This window comes from Heloderma suspectum, chromosome 4 (assembly GCF_057233095.1).
Source record: "Heloderma suspectum isolate Gila_16-S chromosome 4, 16-S_ref, whole genome shotgun sequence".
NCBI lineage: Eukaryota > Metazoa > Chordata > Lepidosauria > Squamata > Helodermatidae > Heloderma > Heloderma suspectum.
Genome location: NC_139461.1, coordinates 31,153,015 through 31,173,127, shown reverse-complemented (window position 1 = coordinate 31,173,127; position 20,113 = coordinate 31,153,015). Strand labels below are relative to the sequence as shown.

General features: G+C 40.7%; 1 protein-coding gene across 1 annotated transcript in view; it reads right to left on the bottom strand.

Moving 5' to 3' along the window:
* CSMD3 (CUB and Sushi multiple domains 3) overlaps nucleotides 1-20,113 on the bottom strand; it is an 819,154-nt gene that overhangs the window by 617,918 nt on the left and 181,123 nt on the right. Inside the window, exon 5 of the mRNA XM_084851442.1 lies at nucleotides 9,454-9,768. Coding sequence (XP_084707568.1) covers nucleotides 9,454-9,768 — 315 coding nt within the window. The remainder of the gene's footprint in view (nucleotides 1-9,453; nucleotides 9,769-20,113) is intronic.

Here is a 20,113-nt window from a genome sequence, read left to right as displayed (position 1 = left end):
GGTAACGGAATATTAATGAGCTGCTTCAGGATGGGAAAAAAGCATTGTTTTTGTCTGCCCTACTGAAAAAAGTGACTTATATGGAGGACAAATGGAAAAGAATATCAGTGACATGACCATTATCAACAAAATGGTATAATATAAATATTGCTACTTTATTGCTTTTTCAAAGGAAAACAGCTGAAAGTTATAATAAATATGCTGATCATTATTTTGATATACTTCAATACAGGCACACATGCATGCACACACACACAAAGTTGAGCATTTCAACTTTTCAACAACTACATCAACTTGTTCTATTGCATGGACAGAAAAACTGATCAGCTTAGTGGCACTATTTCAGACTGGGGGTGTGTGTGGGAGGAGGCACAGGGGACATTAATTTGAAAGGCCTGGCCTGCTCTGAAATATATGTAAGGTTGATACCTCCAAGATTGCAGAGTAAAATATATTTTAAGTGTTGTGATTGAATCTATCTATCTATCTATCTATCTATCTATCTTCAATGTTCTGTACACAGGACTGACTGCCTATGTCTCTCATTCACTCACACACACCTTTTTTTTTTTTAAAGAAAAATGATTAATGTGCATGCCAAAGGTGTTATGCCTTTGGCATACATAATCAGTAAACATCCCATTAAATTCTTTATAAAAATAGTCACACAGTGTTTTGAACCAGCGAGCTGGAGAGAGATACAGGTGCTCAAGGAATAGTCACATGAGATGTAGCATTGGGGGGGGGGGTACTACTCCCCATCCCCCTCCTGCCACCCCTGCATCAGCCTTAAGAGAAAAATAAAGAGTATATTGTCACAGTCCTAACTTAGAATGCATATTTTAATCCCTTTTACAGGGATGGTCTGTTAGAAAGTTTGCCATTGTAATGGCCCAATATGACTGTTAAAAATTAGCCTAAAATGAATGAATGAATGAATGAATGAATAAATAAATAAAACATTCTACAAATAGCATGTAAGAAAAAATATAATCAAAATAATTGCTGAGATAAAGTTTAATCTAAACCTATTTAATTCAATCCACTCTAAAAAAATCAGAGCAGCACTCAAGCAATTGACCTTCATCCAAATCTTCTACAGAAACACAAATGGGCTGAAATGGGTATAGTGACTCCAGTCTAGAGAATGTTGTCCCTACTTGTCCCACTGAAATTAATTTTAATTAAGCTAGTTGTAACTAACTTTTCCCATTAGTTTTACTGGAACTTAAGTATGGCTAGCTTTCTGTGGACTTGAGTAAATGGGACTTTTTAAACCTTATTTTCCAAATGCTAGAATGTTAAGAAAAAAAGGGGGTAGCACAATCTGTGCAAGATCTGTTTCGCTCTATTGGAGCTACTGCTTACGATCTTGCTCACTATTAAATATCCTGACATCTTATTTATATCAACAAACTAAGGCAGCAAAATATGATAGAAGAATAGTATACACTACAAAGTAAACACTATTTTAAAGTACCTACTTTAGATTATAAGCTGTAAAGAGTCCATTTTAGGACAGTTTGCCCTGGGGCATGAGAACATGAGGTAGAAGTAAACAGGTGATCAGATAATCACTTCACTAAAATAATAGTTTCCAATGTGCCCAAAATAAAGCTTTTGGGGGGTTCATAATGCTCACCTCAAACAGTATTAGAATCCCCAAATAATTCTTGTTCAAATCTCCTCCCAGATACCCAGCTCCAAAACCCATTTCCCTTCCACTCACTTCCCAGTACCACAAAACCCACTCCTTTTCCTTTGAAACCCACTAGCTGACACAACTGGTACTGGCAAGCCACTAGAACTGGGGATCTCTCCCCAGCTGTAGTGCCCGTTGAGGCATGCCAGGATGCAAGGATCCAGTAGTCCTTAGAAATAGAAACCAAGGATTACTGCAGTGTATAGAAACAAGTTCCACAGGGGAGGGAAGAGAGAGCTCCCTCCATCCCTCATGGTTGTTTGCTGCCACTAGGCCACAGTCAGTTGTCAATGGCCACACCATCTAGGTAAGTGGGGTTTAAAGAGAATTGCAGAGGGGTTATGGGCTTGGCAGTGGGTGGAATGGAAGGGGGCTGGGGGAGGGTTGAATGGAATCATTTTACAGGCAGAAGGTAGGCAAGCCACATTCAGACTGACTCAGAAATAAATTGAGCCATTTTGGATTGTGGGGATGGGAATGACTTGACTTCTGAGCCAAACCCATGTAAGCAATAGATGACTTTACCATCTCTACCTGACCTAGAATCATAGAATCATAGAATAGTAGGATTGGAAGGGGCCTACAAGACCATCGAATCCAACCCCCTGCTCAATGCAGGAATCCAAGTCTGAGTATCCCTGACAGGTGGCTGTCCAGACTCATCTTGAATGCCTCCAGGACACCTCCCTAGGTCATTGGTTCCATTGTCATATTGCTCTAACCGTCAGGAAGTTTTTCCTGATGTTCAGCCAGAATCTGGCTTCCTGTCACTTGAGCCCATGATTCTGTGTCCTGCACTCTGGATGATCAAGAAGAGGTCCTGGCTTTCCTCTCTGTGACAACCTCACCTCTAAACTGACCCTAAGTATACAAGTGGGACCTGCAACAAAAAAGTTGCAGTGTGAAGTGCTCCTCTTTAGTATTCCATAATATTTCATCCCATACCTCCTCCCATGCAGCCCCCCGATCCCACCCCAATAGTCAGCATGCTCAGTCCTCATCAGGCTGTTTTGAGCTTTTCCCCTCTATAGGATTTTTTTAAAAAAATACTTTTTGTACTTCTGCAAACCTTTGGATTTCCTCAAGCATAGTGGTAACACCTACTTATGTATGGATGGTGCCATTTTCGCTATGTACGAATGGGCCCTTGCCTCTGAACTACAGAAATAGAAGGAATGATACAAGCCATGGGTCCACAATTTGGAAAAATAACCCATTATAAAATAGCAATAAGTTACTTACAGATAGAAAAACTATTCAATGAAAATGTAACCTTGATTTGTCTTTTAAAATTGGTGCCATTTCAATTGGCTCTTTGGTTTACATGTCACTGCAAGAGATGCAAGATATAATCTAGTGAAAATGAACTGTTGTTTTACTGTTCTTGAGATAACAGAAACAGTTGAAGAATGGGGAATTGAGCACAGTAAAATATTTCAAGTGTATTTATTTAATCATTTTCTGGATATATTGCAACTCCTATAAATTCACTGCAAGGAATAACTAATTTTGCAGAACAAACTACAGAATACCATCCCAATAATTTAATTTTGAAAAGTATATAAAGAGATTTCAAAGTATATATACAGACAGGATGACATTTTCTGTTGGCCTACAACTCCCTATGATCCTTCACCATTGACTATGCTGGCTAGAACTGATGTAAGCAAAAACATCTGGAGGGCCACAAATTGCCCACCCCATGATCTAGAACAATAACAATGTGTAGCAATAGAAATGAAGTAGAAAAATAACTAATATTAGAACAAAACTTTAAAAAATCACGCACATATATTATCCTTTTGGGTGGTACAAAACTATTAGGATGAAAAGGTATTTCTAATAATTATGTCCTTATTTTTATAGTCTGGAGCCTAACAAATACAGGTTACAACATGCACATTAATTGAAAAGGCAGTCCTAGAAATAGTTTATTGTATAAACCTATATTAATCAGGTCCAGTTCATAGAATGAATCACTTGGTGAATGTATGGAATGAGTGGATCTCAGCTAAGTTGAGAGCTTGTAATAAGGCTGTCCTGTAACTGTTTCAGTTCATCCCCTTCTTGCTGCCCATTGCAAAGGTACTGGAAGAGTGTTGTGTTGCATGCTGTGCAGTGCACCAGGTAAAGGTGTACCAGGGTGAAGCTTACAAACAGTATGCCAATGAAGCATGACATTTTAAAGGCATTAAAAAGCTAATATCTTCAAAGGTTATCTAGAATAACGAGGAAAATCAAAGGCCTGGGGCCACCCTGGCCCTATCGCCCAAAGTAAGGTAATCTCTTGTCATACTATCATGTATCTTACGGACTACCTACTCCTCTATAAACCTCAACATATTCTGAAATAATCTGAGGGTGCCTTTCTGCAAGTTATCTTTGCTTTTTGAAACTAGATGGGTGGTGACCAGAAATTGGGCCTTTTCAGCAGCGGTATCCTGTGCTTGGAAATGGCCTCCCTGTGTCCATACACATTGCACCTACTCTTATGAGTTTTAGGTGCCAGGTAAAAATCATGTTGTTTGCCTCAGTCTTTTAATTTATTTAGTTTTATTGACAAGACTACTGCTTTTAGATTTGTAGTGCTGGACTGCTTTATTTGTTTCAGCTTTAGGTTAGTGCTTTGCAAAGTTCTTCGTTGTTGTTGTTGTTCCTGTTGATTGGTTGTGGTATTTTTTTTAATTTAACTCTGCCTCAAAAAGTAAATTGATGTGATAGGGTACAAACATATTAAATAAGTCAATAGATCAAAGTTTGTTATGGTAGATGTCTGGTGTTTGTTTTTATTATTTTTTTGCAAGCTAGACAAAGTGCAAACCCATTAATCCTTAAAATTTAATATGTATCACTATATAAAACAGAAGCAGGAAAGTTATGTTATATTAGTATTATTTATTATGCTAAGCAAATAATTATTTGTATTGCACTAAATGCTAGGTCTTAAAATAAATTATATTATGCTGTCTCTGGATGGACAGTAAACGGGAGATCAACAAAACTTAAGATGATTCAGTCAGTCATGAAGGAGCCAGAGGTAAAATAATTTTTCAGTTCAGTAAGAGAAAACAGAGAGAGAAAAGAGACCTCAGAGATGCACCTATGCGCTGCTTTGGGCTGATTATGTTTCCCAAGTTTTTCCTATGAACTTCTCTTGTTCATTCATAATCCTGGCTAACTTTCTACCTCATCTTAAAACTGAGTAACCTGCAGAATGACTACAGAGTCAGTTTATAGACATAAACAATGGGTTGCTTCAGTGTTGAAGGCTGGTAGTAACATAATGTTATCTCAAGGGCAGAGCCAAAACTACCTGATATTTTAGTGATTGTTGTGAGTGTTGAAAAGCACCTTCCATTTCAGTGATACTGAAAATCAACAATTGTGAACATATGTGTGCTGTTTAGATACTGTTCCTGTTAGATGTGTTATTTTGTCAATGATGCCATGATATTGCGTGAATTAAATGTCATTTATGGACAAGTGAACACCAAGGAAAATGAGCTCAGTGAAGAAGGAAAATAATGTCAGGAACAACAGCAGCCACGGAAACAAGAGTACCGAACAATGTGAATGTCCAGTTAGATTAATATTTTTTTCAGGAATTTGTTCTGCTGAATCAAATGTGTTAATTATTCAAGATTTTTTTTTTTAAAAAAAAACAAAATTAGGGACCATGTAGAACAGCTTTATTATGCTTCTTTCACACACGGAAACCATCTGTATAGCCTGATAATTTTCAAATCTTAACAAAAACCTGATGCTTCCTTCTATATTACCTAGGGCAAGTATTTTTGAAGGAACATACAGTCCTCTGTTTTGTATGGTGACAAGGTCTTATTCATTTCTTGAATTAAAGGCATATTGAATTCATACAGAAACAAACTGATCAATGACTAGCAATAAGGCAGACCAGCAAGAGGGAAGATACATAACTGTTTTGCTTGCCATCGGTCTTTAAGAAATGTAAGGCTATCACATTTGTCATACTGCACCAGACTAGCAGTCCATTTCATCCCATTTTTCTCTGTGCAAGGTTATACTTATGTAATTATCAAGAATTCTGCCCACAGGGGGAAAGTGTCTTCCTAATCGTATCAGTTTATGGTTGATTCATTGCTTGAAGCCTGACTTCTAGAAATTTATTTCTAGGGGAGAAAAAAAAATCTAGATTTGAGCATCAATTTTTTTTAAATTTAAGGCTTAACACAATCTATTCACAATTAGAACTTCATTTGCATATCACCAACATATATATGTAATATGCTGTAGTAATAGTCTGCATATTTCTGACCAGTGTTCACTACTTACTGTACACATGTATATGCACTGGGTGCCAATATGGTGTAGTGTATTAAGTGAAGGACTTGAATCGGAGACTCGAGCTTGAGTCCCTGCTTGGCTCATCACTCTCCATTAGCCTAACCTACCTCACAGGGTTGTTGTGAGGTTACAATGGAATAATTCCCATCTGAACTATCCTGAGCCTCTTGGAGAAAGACAGGCTGCAATTGAAATAATCTAATCTAAGTGCACACAGTATTTATATATAAGAGTTTGACTAACGCGCTGAATAGAAACACAACTAAAAGACAGCATGAATGCTGATATTATGTTTTTTTTAAGCTGGTCAATGAAGACACAACCAAAAGACAGAATGAATGCTGATACTATATTATGGTTTTATAAAGCTGGTAAATAACGATATTAAATACATATTTTGAATACTATTTCCCAAAGTCTGCCTGGTCCAGGGCTTATGAAAATATTCCTAATAAAACATAAAACTGCTTAAGAAGGGGTTGCCCTATTTGCTTTAATGTCTAGTCATTTCCATGTGTGAGTGCATTGTTTCCCCAACTTTGAAGAGAATGGTGAGGCAAAGCCCTGCTAGTGCTGAGCTGTGTTTGTGTACATAATATCCCTACAGAAATTTTGTGAGTTACCATTGTTGTTGTTTTTAATCTGTAAAGCTTCTGACAGCTATGTACAGGAATGAAAAAAATTACAGGTTATTTTCACCTATTTTTCACCTAGAAGTGCAATAAAAATAAATAAATTCTCTGATATTGTTTGGAAGATGGGTACTGCCTTGAAACACAATTGTAGGAGCTCTCAGGGCAGGATCAACAGTCAGGACCCACAATTAGCTTATAGAGAGTGAACATACCAACTATCATTGACATGCATCCACTGGGGTGGAAAACCCTGTGGCAGAAAATCTGTTGCCAAATTAAAATATGAGATAATGTAATGTAAGAAAAATAAAATAGAACACCCAAAATGGAATTTAGTGGAACTAGTGTGGTACAAATGCTAACTCATAGTCAAAAATACAGAGGGAAGGGTGTATCTGCATATGGTACTGTAGAGCAGCTGTCCCCAACCTTTTTGGCATCAGGGAATCAGGGACTGGTCTTGTGGAAGACAATTTTTCCACAGACTGTGGGAAGGATGATTTCACTGGCGCACTTCTGGCCACTGGGATGCAAATGGCTTCTGCATAGCGGCTGCCATTTGCATCCCTACTCTTTGCAGTAATCGGCTACATAAAGATTTACGTAGCCTATTACTTGAAGAACGGGGATGCAAATGGCGTCCGCTATGCGGATGCCATTTGCATCCCAGTGGCCGGAAGTCCAGCAGCGGCTGGAGCCAGCTGGCAACTCCATGGACTCGCTGCAGAGCGGAGCCAGCCAGGGCGGCCTCCCCCCCCCCCGCCGATCCCCACGGACCCAAGGTAATGGGGTTTCGCACACCCCTACTGTGGCCTGGTTGCTAACAGGCCACGGACTGGTACCGGTCCGCGGACTGGGGGTTGGGGACCCCTGCTGTAGAGCGTGAATACAGAGCTGTGGGAATGTTATTCAAGGGCTCCCACTTGAAGTTTAGCAGCAGGGTCCCTAAAAAACCAAAGAGTAATATTTCTTAGTCTACTGAGTGCAATGGGACTTGCTTCCAGGTCTGTGCGTACAGGATGACAGCTTTTAACAGTAAAATGTATACAGATGCTTCCTAAGATTTAGCAGCTAAAACAACAATCCAGAAAAGGAAAGACAGCAGCAAAGTAGGGCTTGCATAGATGGTAAAAAAAGCATTACAAATACATGGTACCACCAGAGCTAAATTTGTAGAGAAGTGCCAGGAAGCCATATACTAATATCTTAAGTACACAGGGACGAGCAATACACAATGGTAAAAAAAAAGGGGGGGGGAAGGTCATTGAGTCTTAAAATACCGCACATATTTTTCTTTGGTATGACTGGATACTGAAGAACTCAATCCTGGCTTAAAGATGATTCCAGAACTGATCTCTCTTTGATCTTTGCTTTATTTGGCATTAAAGCCAAATTATTTTTAATCATCCTCCCGCCATAGAAATATGGATAATTTTACAGAGGAAAGGGTCTTCTCTCTGGTGGCACCTACCTAGATGGAATTTCTGGATTGGGCAAAGAGCTCCCCCACCCCACCCCGCTGACCTTTGTATTTGAGCTGTTGTTGTTTTTTTTAAAAAAAATCTCTGCTTAGGAGTTTGTGCTGCTCATTTAGGGATATTATTCTATTGTTCTTAATTGTTATTGAATTTTGACTTTCTATTATAAGCCACTATAATAATTTATTTTGAAAGGTAGGGTAAAATACCTATAATAAACAACAAATAAAATATTATATATTAATATAATTAGCTGAATAACATTAATTAGCTTCTGTTATCAACTTTGGAACTCTAGGGTTTTAAATATCACATTCCGGGGCTATTCCCATTAAAACCATTCTTAGATCAGGCAGAATAATGTGCTTCAATTGCAATTTAAACATTTTACACAGATTACTACAGAAACCCTACATTTTAGATAATGCAGCTTAAATTTAGGCTACAGTGGACTTCCATAATATGTATAGTATGACAGTTCCCAATATAACAATTAGAATAAAAAAAGATGTCAGTTTGAAGAAGTTAGATTTTGAGGCTGTACTCACTGGTTGTCTGTTCTTTCCTTCCTCCATTAGAGAGACTGATGGGCAACCATGTAGTCTAAAATTGTCATACGTAGTACGTCAAATTGATATTTCTGAACACCACAGTATCATTGAATTACATTTTAGTAACTCCCTGTCTCTGTCAAATTTACAATTTTATTATGCTATTTGAAACTGATCTTAAATTTACTCCTTGCTTATCAGGCTCAATTCTCCCAATATTGCTGCCATATGGAAATAGGGAACCCACTTAGTGGTCTGTAACTGTGTGTGTGTGTTCTGGCTCATACACAAATCTAACCACACTAGGTGTTTTGTCTCTTATTACTTAGCAAAGATGTATGGTGATGACTTGAAGGCAAACAATGCAAGTGGTGGACTGATCCATGTGGCAAACTGATACATGAAACAGGTAGCTGTGTGGAGCTGATGCCACATGGATGGAGGCCACAGCATAAGACATGGCAATTAAAAGGGACTATATTCCTTATTCACTCCAAAGATATTTCACTTAATTTAGTGTGCAGGAGCAGGCTGCACATGACTGAGTCCTATGACTAACTAGAGTGAATCTTCACTAGTATTCATCCATTTCTAATAGTAAACCTTTCATTCCCTCTGGGTGCTGATCTCATTATCTTCCATTTTACTGTCTTACCGAACCCTTTCCTACACTTTCCTTGATGGAATCAGGGGAAAAAAAATAGTGTAGGTGACACATCTATGGCTGTAGTCTAAATGGGCACAAGTAAAATAATGTCCAATACCTCTATGAGTAACAACTGCAAGCTCTTTAGTTCTTTCTATCTGCTCAGCATTTCTTGGCCGTCTTCTTGTACTTTGGGCATTTGCTGATTGAAGGGAGAGCGATTCCTTGGAAGTGAAGTCTTCCAGATCTGATTTTCTGAGATTCACAGCTTGCACTCGCTGCTCTTCGGAAACTCTATGGCTGGTGACAGTAGTAACACTGGATACAGTAACATCAGCAGATGTGCTAGCAAAGGTAATGTCACCAGCAGTAGCCGCAATATCCTCCTCTAACTCACCAGTGGAGGCAGTTTGGGTCAAAGTGGAAGAAGAACCTGTGGGACACATAGTAGCACTGGATGCTAACTTTTTTCTTTGGAATTGTGTACTTTTTTCTGCTCAATTTAATCAGATAAAATTTCCCTCTGTTTACCACATTAAAGACAGCTGACTTGACAAGAGGCAACTCAATAGATGTTTATTTAAAATAAAATCTGCCATACTCAGAGAACGTTTTTGCACATCAGTAAGCATAATGTACCTACAACCATAGCACTCACAAAGCATACTTCAATGGAAAAGGTGACAAAAAGAATACAGTACAACATGGAAAGGTGGTTCCAGCAACGTTGGCCTTTTATCGCTCACTGTCAAGTTCATCTGAGGATGGCATGTTTTACTTAAAGGCTATTAAGTACGCATAGCTAAACCGACATGACACATAAAAGCCAGAAATGTCTTAAAGATAACGAACAATAGCGCTGGTATTTTAATAGCATTGTCTTTCTTTACTAATTGGCAGCACAATATATATGGGGGGGTGGGGTTTTTTTTACGTTTTGAGAGGTATCCAGCCCTTTCTACAGTAACTGCTATGATTGCATGAATTTAAAACCTTGAGCTGATGTGGTGTGCTGAGGTGTTTCTTTGTTCCTAATTGGGATCAATTGGCAGGAATCTATCTGGCTTCACAGTCCAAGGTACCGCTTTAATTGAGTTGGATTGTTAGGGGTGTTCGTTCTATGTGTTTGAAAACAAAATGCCACAAATAGGAAAGCTTAAATAAAATCAATAATTGGTTCAACGTTGTGAAAACTGAAAGCTCTAGAAACTTTTTTGAGAACATTATATTTGTATGTGTCTTTCTAAGGACCAGACCACTCTGCAAACACTTGGTCTGCCCAATTTGTAGAAAGCAATGGGGAGAGATAACAAATGAGTCTGTTTGTATACTTAACCCTTCCCCTTACTGTTGCTTCTCCTTAGCATCTCCTCTCTTAGTTGCCCCCATCCAGGCCACACAACAAACAAAAGTGTAAAATCCCAGCTGGGAAGAAACTGCTATGCAAGACAAGTGCAGCAGAAAAATGGTGGGTGAAGCACTTCTCTCCCATCTATTCCCTCTCCCTTCCCACACTTTCTAAATGGACACCCACATTCCCAAGTTCAGATCAGTACCCAAGTATCATTTTTTTCTGGGCCCGGTACTACTTTGTAACATTGAGCCCTTTAGCCATCCTCCACTGAAATGCCTTGGCTGTTTTGAAAAATAAAATGTAAGGATTACAAACAAGTTCTAACTTTCAGCTTATTTGGTTTCTTTGCTTATCCTCTTTATGTTTCTAATCTGCCTGATTTGAATTTATAACCAGAATTATAAAAGAGAATTATATGCACATACGTTATACAAAAGTGACAAATGCCACTCAGATAATCTTCCTTGTCCCTGAGATCATCTATTCAGATCTTCTATTTCAAACACCCCTAACCTGGAGCTCTGGAGATACCTTGGACTTCAGTGCACATCAGCCCTAGTCACCATGGCCAGTGGTCAGGCATGCTGGGAGTTAACTTGTAATCCAAAAATCTGGAATGCACCAGATTGGTAAAGGCTGTTCTTTCGGTTGAGAGATGAGAGTCTTAACTCATTTATTCCCATATAATTTATGTACCCAAAAATATAGGAGCACTGCTTTTAACTAACCCTGAGTTTTCAACATTTCTGATTACTATGGTGGTTGTCCCTCCCTCTTGCTGCCAGTCAGATGCTACACTATGATGGCTCCTTCTGACTTTGCGTGGGAAATACTAGCAGTAAATCTGGGATTTGTAGTTTTGAGAGACCATCTCACATAGGAAAGTATGCATCTCTTTGTGTCTCAACCTGCAAGTCCTAGAGTTTCCTGTACAAACTCTGTGTCTGTGTGTTCTGAATGTCACTTATTCTCACAAGATCTGGACAGAGAATCTAGATACAGCATGACAAGTTTTAATAAAGGTTTAGTACAGTAGTATCTTCTTTCCCTCAGTGTGCTTACAATCTAAGCTGAGACTAGTAAGGTGTCCCTGTTCTCTACATGTTTTGGCCCTGCCCTGATCTGCTGCTGCATGTGCAGTTTAGTCCTAAATTCAAGTCAAAATCTCTACATAGAATAAATCCAGAGTTCTGTGATAATGATGTTATTGAACGAACACTTCAGAATGTTGAAAACCAAGAAAGCAAAACAGAATGTGCATAATGCTTGTTTTGGAACTTCATAAATACCCCATTTGTTTATACATTATCAAACTTGCTATTTTTATAGAACAGGGATGGGTAACATGTGGCCCATCTATTTTGGAGCCCTGCCATCCCCCAAGGTGCTACCACCACTACACTGCTGCAGTTGGGCAGCATGGCAATGGCAAAAAGATGCATTTTTTCTTTAAAACAAGCCACATGGTGAGAACGGGCTCTGCCAGGAATGCTATTTGCCTTTTAAAAAAAAGGTGCACTGTGTGTCTTGTTTTAAAGTGGAAATGTAGGGGGTATTTTGCTGCCATTAATCTGCTGCCGAAATTTGGCAGCAGCAATTTCACCGATGGGACTGGGGGAGAGTGTGCATCTCCCAGTGGAGTTGAGGGGTGAAAATTGGACCCTGGACCCACAGAATTTGCCCACCTCTATTAGAAACAAATGTTAGTTTAAGATATATGTTCTAGTCCCAACAGAAAATGTTTCAACATCTCCTGCTTGGTGTTGGGAGGTCGCCCCTGCTGCCTTCTAAGATCATCAGGTAGCCAGAATCAACACACAGACAATAGGACTCTTTTCCAAGGCTTTATTCCCATTCAACCTAATGACGCTTACAGATGCTAACTGCTTGATCCTACGAGTGAGATTTAAGAGAGCTGCCTACTCAGCAGTACTAACCTTAGGAATCAGTTGATCTCAATTTGGAGGGGAAGGTGGGAAACCTCTGTACTTATGAGCTAGGAGGAGACACTCCACCCCTTTCCTGTGGAGCATCGGGGTGCCGCAGTTACCATCGCGCCAAGCAGGCTAAGTGCCTCCTCTCAGCGCCCGCCATCTTGCGCTTGAGGGTGCGCCGGCGCCTAGCATCCAGAAACTGCTGTTGCACCTCCCTCTCCCTGCCAGGGTCACTATCACTCTCAGGAATGTGTACCGGGAGAGGCTTTCCCCCTGGCTGCTCCTCTGAACAGCACGTGGGTTCCTCTCCTGTGGTTTCTAACTCTTCCTCAGAAGTTTCTAACTGCTTTGGGGCTCTCTGGGCTCCGATCCAACCCTGACTAGGGATGGCGGAGAATTCCGCCACATATTTCAGTGAGGCCGATTGCACTGGCATTCAGCCCCCCGAAATCCGTGGCGGAACGGCCCGCCGCCCGCCCCCCCCGCAGATTCCCCCCGGGGCAAGGCTTACCTGGGGCGGATGTTCCGTGGCCACCATTTACAACCTGGTCTTTACCGTGATAGGCTACGTAAGTCTTTACGTAGCCTATCACGGCTGGGCAAAAAAAAAAACCAACGGCATATGCAAATGGCGGCGGCTACGGCGGCCGCCACTTGTGTTCCTTATTTTTTGCTGTTTTAGTCTACGTAAATATTTACGTAGACTATTACGGCGAAAAAAAGGGGAACACAAATAGAGCAGAGGCGCAGGGTGGAGCAGAGGTAGCTGGGCAGGATTCCAGGGGGGAGGACCGGATCGCCTCCCCCCCGTCGAGGATTCTGGGGGGAGGGATGGAGTGCCCCCCCCGCAAACAGAATCTGCGAACAAGTAAGTCACTTTCGTACATCCCTAACCCTGACACTTGGGTGGTCCCCATGAAAGTGATTATTTCAAAGGCCCCATATGTGTTCAGCTTTGCAGCAATGATGCTTTTCAATAGGGATGTTCAAAATGACTTACCTGTTTCATTTTGTGACCTCCGCGGTGGGGGGAAGGCACTCTGTCCCTCCTCCCGAAATCCTCACTGGCTGGCTCCACTCCGCAGCGACTCTGTGGAGCCGCCAGCCAGGGCTGCCCGCAGTGACATCCGGCTGCACCCAGCCAGGTGGCCGCCGTAGCCACCGCCATTTGCGTCCCTTTTTTGCCATGATAGGCTAAGTAAATATTTACGTAGCCTATCACTGTGAAAAAAAGGGAACGCAAATGGCAGCGGGTATGGCGGCCGCCATTGGCGTTCCCTTTTTTTGCCGTGATAGGCTACGTAATTATTTACGTAGCCTATCATGGCCTCCGCAGAGATGCAAATAGCGTCCCTGTGTTAGACATGATAGGCTACGTAAGTATTTACGTAGCCTATCATGGGAAAAATCGTGAAGTGAATGGCGGCTGCAGACGTGGCCACCAATCACAAGGCACCACGAACGGCACCAGGTAGATGCTCCATTTTGCGCCCCTTTCTTGGGGTGGTGGGGCGGTGGGGCTTCGTTCCGCCATGGATATCGGGGGGCCGAATGCACTGGCATTCAGCCTCACTGAGATCTGTGGCAGAATTCTCTGCCATCCCTACTTTCCAAATGCCTTAAGCATCATGTTTTCCAAAACACAAGCTCAGGCCTCTACAACTTGCAGCCTACCAGGTTATACCAGCCCATCAGCTATAATGGTGCCCTGATTATGGAGTGAATATTTTTTCTTATGTTACATGCCAGGAACTGCAAAAACAGGTAGATTGTAAAGCACCTGGCAGGCCATAAGAAGAATATACGTGTGCAGTCCCCTAACTTATTGGTGTTGGGGGACTTCAGTGTTCATTCAGAGGCCGTCCTCACAGGAGCACCTTGGGACTTCATGGAGGCCATGGCTTCCTGGGAGCTGCACCATATTCTAACTGGGCCCACCCATGTAGCCGGTCATGCGCTAGACCTTGTGTTTGTTTCTGGAGAAGCGGGGAGTGATCTGGAAGTCGGGGGTATATCCACCAACCCCTTGTCATAGTCAGATCACTATCTGGTGACGTTGGACTTCTCGGTTCCACAACCCCTCGGCAAGGGTGGAGGACCCATTAAAATGGTCCACCCCAGGCGTCTTATGGATCCAAATGGATTCCTGAACACACTTGGGGATTCTCTGGAGCACGCCAATGGCCACTCGGTCGAGACCCTGGTGGGAAATGCTGTATCAACTCCATCTGATATGGTGGCTGCGCCCCTACCTTCCCGACCATCTGCTCCCATTGGTAGTACATGCCCTGGTCTCCTCTTGTTTAGGCTACTGTAATGTGGTCTACGTGGGGTTACCCTTGAAGACAGTTCGGAAGCCGCAGCTGGTACAGAATGCGGCGGCTCTCCTGATTACAGGCAGCTGCCAGCAAGATCACATCACTCCAGTGCTGAAGGAGTTGCACTGGTTACCAGTTGTTTTCCGGGCCAAATTTGGGGTGGGTTAGGGTATTTTTTATGAGGTTTATTTTTATGTAGAATTTTATTGTTTTAACTGTTTTGTTGTTGTACATTGCCCAGAGTGGCAATGTGGTTTAATAGTGGTTAATCTATTCCCATCTATTCCCTCTCCCTTCCCACACTTTCTAAATGGACACCCACATTCCCAGGTTCAGATCAGTACCCAAGTATCATTTTTTTCTGGGCCCGGTACTACTTTGTAACATTGAGCCCTTTAGCCATCCTCCACTGAAATGCCTTGGCTGTTTTGAAAAATTTAAGGATTACAAACAAGTTCTAACTTTCAGCTTATTTGGTTTCTTTGCTTATCCTCTTTATGTTTCTAATCTGCCTGATTTGAATTTATAACCAGACAAAAGAGAATTATATGCACATACATTATACAAAAGTGACAAAATAAATAAATAAATAAATAAATGGACGCTGTCTTAAAATAAGCCAGACAATTTCTCCATCTAGTCCCACATTGTTTACTCTCACTCGTTTACCCAGGTAGAAAGAGATCTCACACCACCTTCTGTCTTCAGCTTTTAACAAGAAATGCTGACAATGGAACCTGGGACCTTCCACATTCACAGCATAGGCTATACCACTGAGATATAGCTCTTCATTGTTGGTGGGCAATGTTCAGTTCAGTGAGTCCTATGTTGTGTAGGCAAGAGCTAAGAGTATGTCAAAATCACCATAACATTTGGTGTATTTTCGATTGAATTAATAACCCAGGTGATCAAATTAATGGCTATGTGTCATGGAAATGGTGGGACAAAAAAAATGACAGTATGACCTGGAAAAAAAAAATCACATTTGTTGTAAGAAAAGAAAGGTCATGAATCCACCTTAATGACATTGCATGTTAAGTATTTCATGCAAACTCTAACACCTGTTTTATTCATAAAGGAACAATTGGCCAGAAGCCTGAATATTCTTCCAGCTTGTTCTGGACAATGTCAAAATGTGTTATAATTAATTACAGAACGTAGCTATTGAGTACAGTTGCTATAGAGTGTAGATAATGAACAGCAGGGACCTTGGTTTAACTGTAGGGACCTTAGCTCCACAGTGCATCACTCTAAACTTCACAACGGCACTTTGCTCTGACCTAGTCAAACAGAAAACAGCTTCTTGTACAAGGACTGAACCTCATGACCTTAGTGTCAAACCTCTAATTATAAATTCAGCCATTCTGTCGATGGCATAAAAATAAACGGAAAGCACACATAACTTACTAATTTTCTACCCCAAGAGCAGCAGAAATGAACTATGAATGTGCATGATTTAGAATGATGTCAGTAGACATATTTCATCATATGATAAATCTTCTGCGGTGAAAATCTCAAACGTTTTCTGAAGGGACACTTGTTTCTATGAAAATAGCACAAAGTGGAATTAAAGCACTGACCCTTGTAGGAAGAGTTGCACTACCAAATCAGGCATCATTGTTATTATACAACACTATTCCATTAGGCGAATACTTGTAGAAACATAGTGATGTTCCAAAACGTACTAATGAAAAGCAAATTATAATCAAAATACATCACATCGTACTGAATGTAAACCTAGATGCACAGCAGTACATACAGAGAAAAAATACTGAATGACAAAACAGAGATATATTTAAAACTGTTTAGTTAAACTTTTAGGCTTCCACCTTTCTAAGTTGCACAGCTGTGACTGCCAACAGTTGAGAATCCCAACTGTATTACTGAGGAAGGTGGGAGCCAAAACATTTAATTAATCAGTTTTAAATATAACTCTGTTTTGTCATTCACTTATTTTTCATATATAATTACTTAGTGTTTTGACAGCATCCTTCTAGGATCTAGAGTCTACTTGTTTGCAGTGGTGTTTGGTTGTTGTTTTTCTTTCCCAAGCCTTCCTGGAGATGCCAGGGATTGAATCTGGCACCTTTCTGTATGCAAAGCATGTGCTCTACTTTTGAGCTATGGTCCCTCCTGATTTAGTGGTGTCATAGTTATATATCTGAAGTTTTAAGGTTTGTAGCATCTTTCTCCAGGCAAAGAAGTAAAATTTCAGTCTGAGATGCCAGAAGCAAAGTGGCAAGGTGTTTTCTGGAGGGACCATGCATGCTTCTTCCCCATTCTAAAAAAACCAAGTCTGCAGAGTGCTTCACAATCTACCGAACAACAAATAGTGTATCTATATACATAGCCAAGGATCTACAGTATTTTGCATGAAGTCTGAAACTAAATTTATGTTCTAGTAACATTACCAAGAAATAAGTGACTGCACGAATAGTGTCCTTCAAACCACCCCAAAAATGAGGGTTGAAGAGCAAAGGAGAATCTGTATTGTCATATGGAGCCATATTATGGAGTACATAAGTACATAACGTGGTGGTGAAGGAGAAGAAAATATTTCCACCCCTAAAAAGTTAGGTGTGCAAAACCCTACCCCAATACATGGAGAGGTTTGTGTGGTGAATGTTGCTGCACAAGCACAACCGAGAGAACTATTCACTTGTAAGAAAAAAAAGCAAACATGTCCTATCATTTTAAAGGAGAAGGGTGAGAGAAGTCAAGGCTCATATATTGCGAGGACCACAAGGATCTATGAACTTTTGTGGAATACAATATTGGACTGCATTCAACTGGGGTGCTGATGTTGATTGAAACCAGTGGGAATGGGGCAGATTTTGCTTTTGCCTAAACAGTCTTGCTAGTAGTGAATCAGTGGGAGTGAGGTGATATCAATGTCTGAAAATGGGACAGATTTGCCTCTCTCTAAACAGTCTTGCTGGTTAGTGGCTCCCATTGATACAGATACAAAAAAAATTAATGAGCTGCTATGTGGCATATAGTGCAAGGTACAGATGATGCAACCTCAGTATTTAAGGCAGATTTCCCCCCTTTTTTCCCAAATGTATTCTGCATTTCAGTCTGTTTACTTTGTCCCATGGGGCTCAACAGGAGCCATTGAGGTACCATGCACATTGCATTTGCATAACTCTGCTCCCTCATCTGAATAGATAGTATGCCCCCAAACAATTTATGGTGAATAAGGACTTTGCCCTGGTCAATGGAGCATTTCATTTCATTTATTATACTTTTATACCACCCCATAGCCGAAACTCTCCAGGTGGTTCACAAAAATTAACATTTCCTCCTAGTGTTTTTCATTATCAGCATTATCCTGTGAATTTGATTATCAAAATGTGCATGTGAATGTTGACAGGCACCTTTGGATGTTCATGTTAATATGTATAATTAGAATATTCATTTTTTTTAAAAAAATGTTGTTACTTGTTTTGCATTTGGTAAAAGCTGTACATAAACATACACTCATATAAATAACAAAGAATATATAAAGATGACTTTTATCAATTTTATTTAGGAAAAAATGGGGAAACCCACCACTGAGGTTTCTAGGGAAAATGCTTGTTTTCTCTACCTTGTTGATGCATTGTCTTCCTTCTGTCACTGCTGATCAGTCCATAGTTTCATAGCTGTGGCAGTTTTTCATGAGGTTCATATTTCAGTGCCAAAGTTCCAATTTCAGAGCATGAAAATCTTCTCAAAATGTCTTTACCTTCCACTCATTCATGCATTTGTTGTTCCTGTATATAGTCATAGCTCCTGTAATCTGCTGCTTCAAGGGTGTGGGATGTGAGAATGCATGGCTGAATCGACACATAGCAGTTATTAATTCATTTATTCATTTTCTTGATTGCCCAACTGGCCGGTCACCCGGCCACTCTGGGCGATGTGCAACAGTACAAACAGTCTAAAATAAAGATTAAAACATCGTTATGATAATGGCATGATAATGGTAGAACTATGTGTAGATTCAGCCCAGGTTGATTCTCTCTGCCTTGCCTCACTGACACTGCACTGGTGGTTTATTTGCCTGTTAGCACTGAGCAGCAAAACCTTTGCCCTAACCGTGTGCAGCTACACATAAGGTTAGCTGGGGAAAATGTGGTATGGATGCACACTCTGCCACATTCCACACGGGATGAAAAAAATGGCAAGACTCCCCACCCCAGCTCCATTTTGGCTCAGGACTAACCTGTCTTTCCTTGGTTCTTGCTCTGTTGGATTTGTTTTCTTTGAGAGGGGTTCTCTCCCCTTGATCTGTGTTCTCATTGCTGACTATGGTTTTAGCCATCATTTGAATAACTTGCTGTTCCACCACTGACCTCTCATCTCTCCCTTCCCCAACTTCTTTAACATTCTTGCTTACATATCCTGGGCATTTCTTGTTTATATTCCATAAAATAAAAATACAATAGAATTCCTGGAATTTGTGCACAGCCATTTCCAGATGCTCAATTGGTTCTGTTCAATGGGCCCCCGTTGCTCAATATTTCCTACTCTAACAATATCCAGTGCTTGTAATGCAGCCTACTCACCCTCAGGCATATCTGATTCAGTTTACTTGGCTAACTACACTGGGGACTTAACACTGGCAAATGTGAGCATTTGGAATCCTCAGATGTGTCCTATAAAATTCTGAAGTATTCCTTCTATTATTGTTGCTCTTCTTTATTATTTCTCATCATCTTTGATGAAAAGAGCTACTTCAGATGGGCCCAGTCTTTCAGATGGGCCCAATCTTACGTTGTTTTACTCTAGTTGTCCCACAGTTGTACCCATGATATACTAAGGATTATAATCAGTGTGTTTCTTTCTTTATGAGATGGATGGATTTCCACCCCATTCAGCCAAAACTAGTGCTTTATGTTGTAACCATTTCAAGAGTCCATTGCAGCAAAACCTACGGAGCCTTGTGACACCTTAAAGACTAACAAATCTATTCTTGTACAAGCTTTCATAGACTACAGCACACGGGGACTGAGATTGAGAGAGAGAGAGAGAGAGAGAGAGAGGTTGAAACTGCCTCCCTTCTTTCAAATTTTGGGTTGGGGGCTGCAAGTCTTTCCACTGTGACAAAAAAACAACTCTTTGGAAAAAATGGTGGCCACCCTAACAAATGATGGTTAGCTGCCATTTTCTCCCTGAATGTCCTTTGGA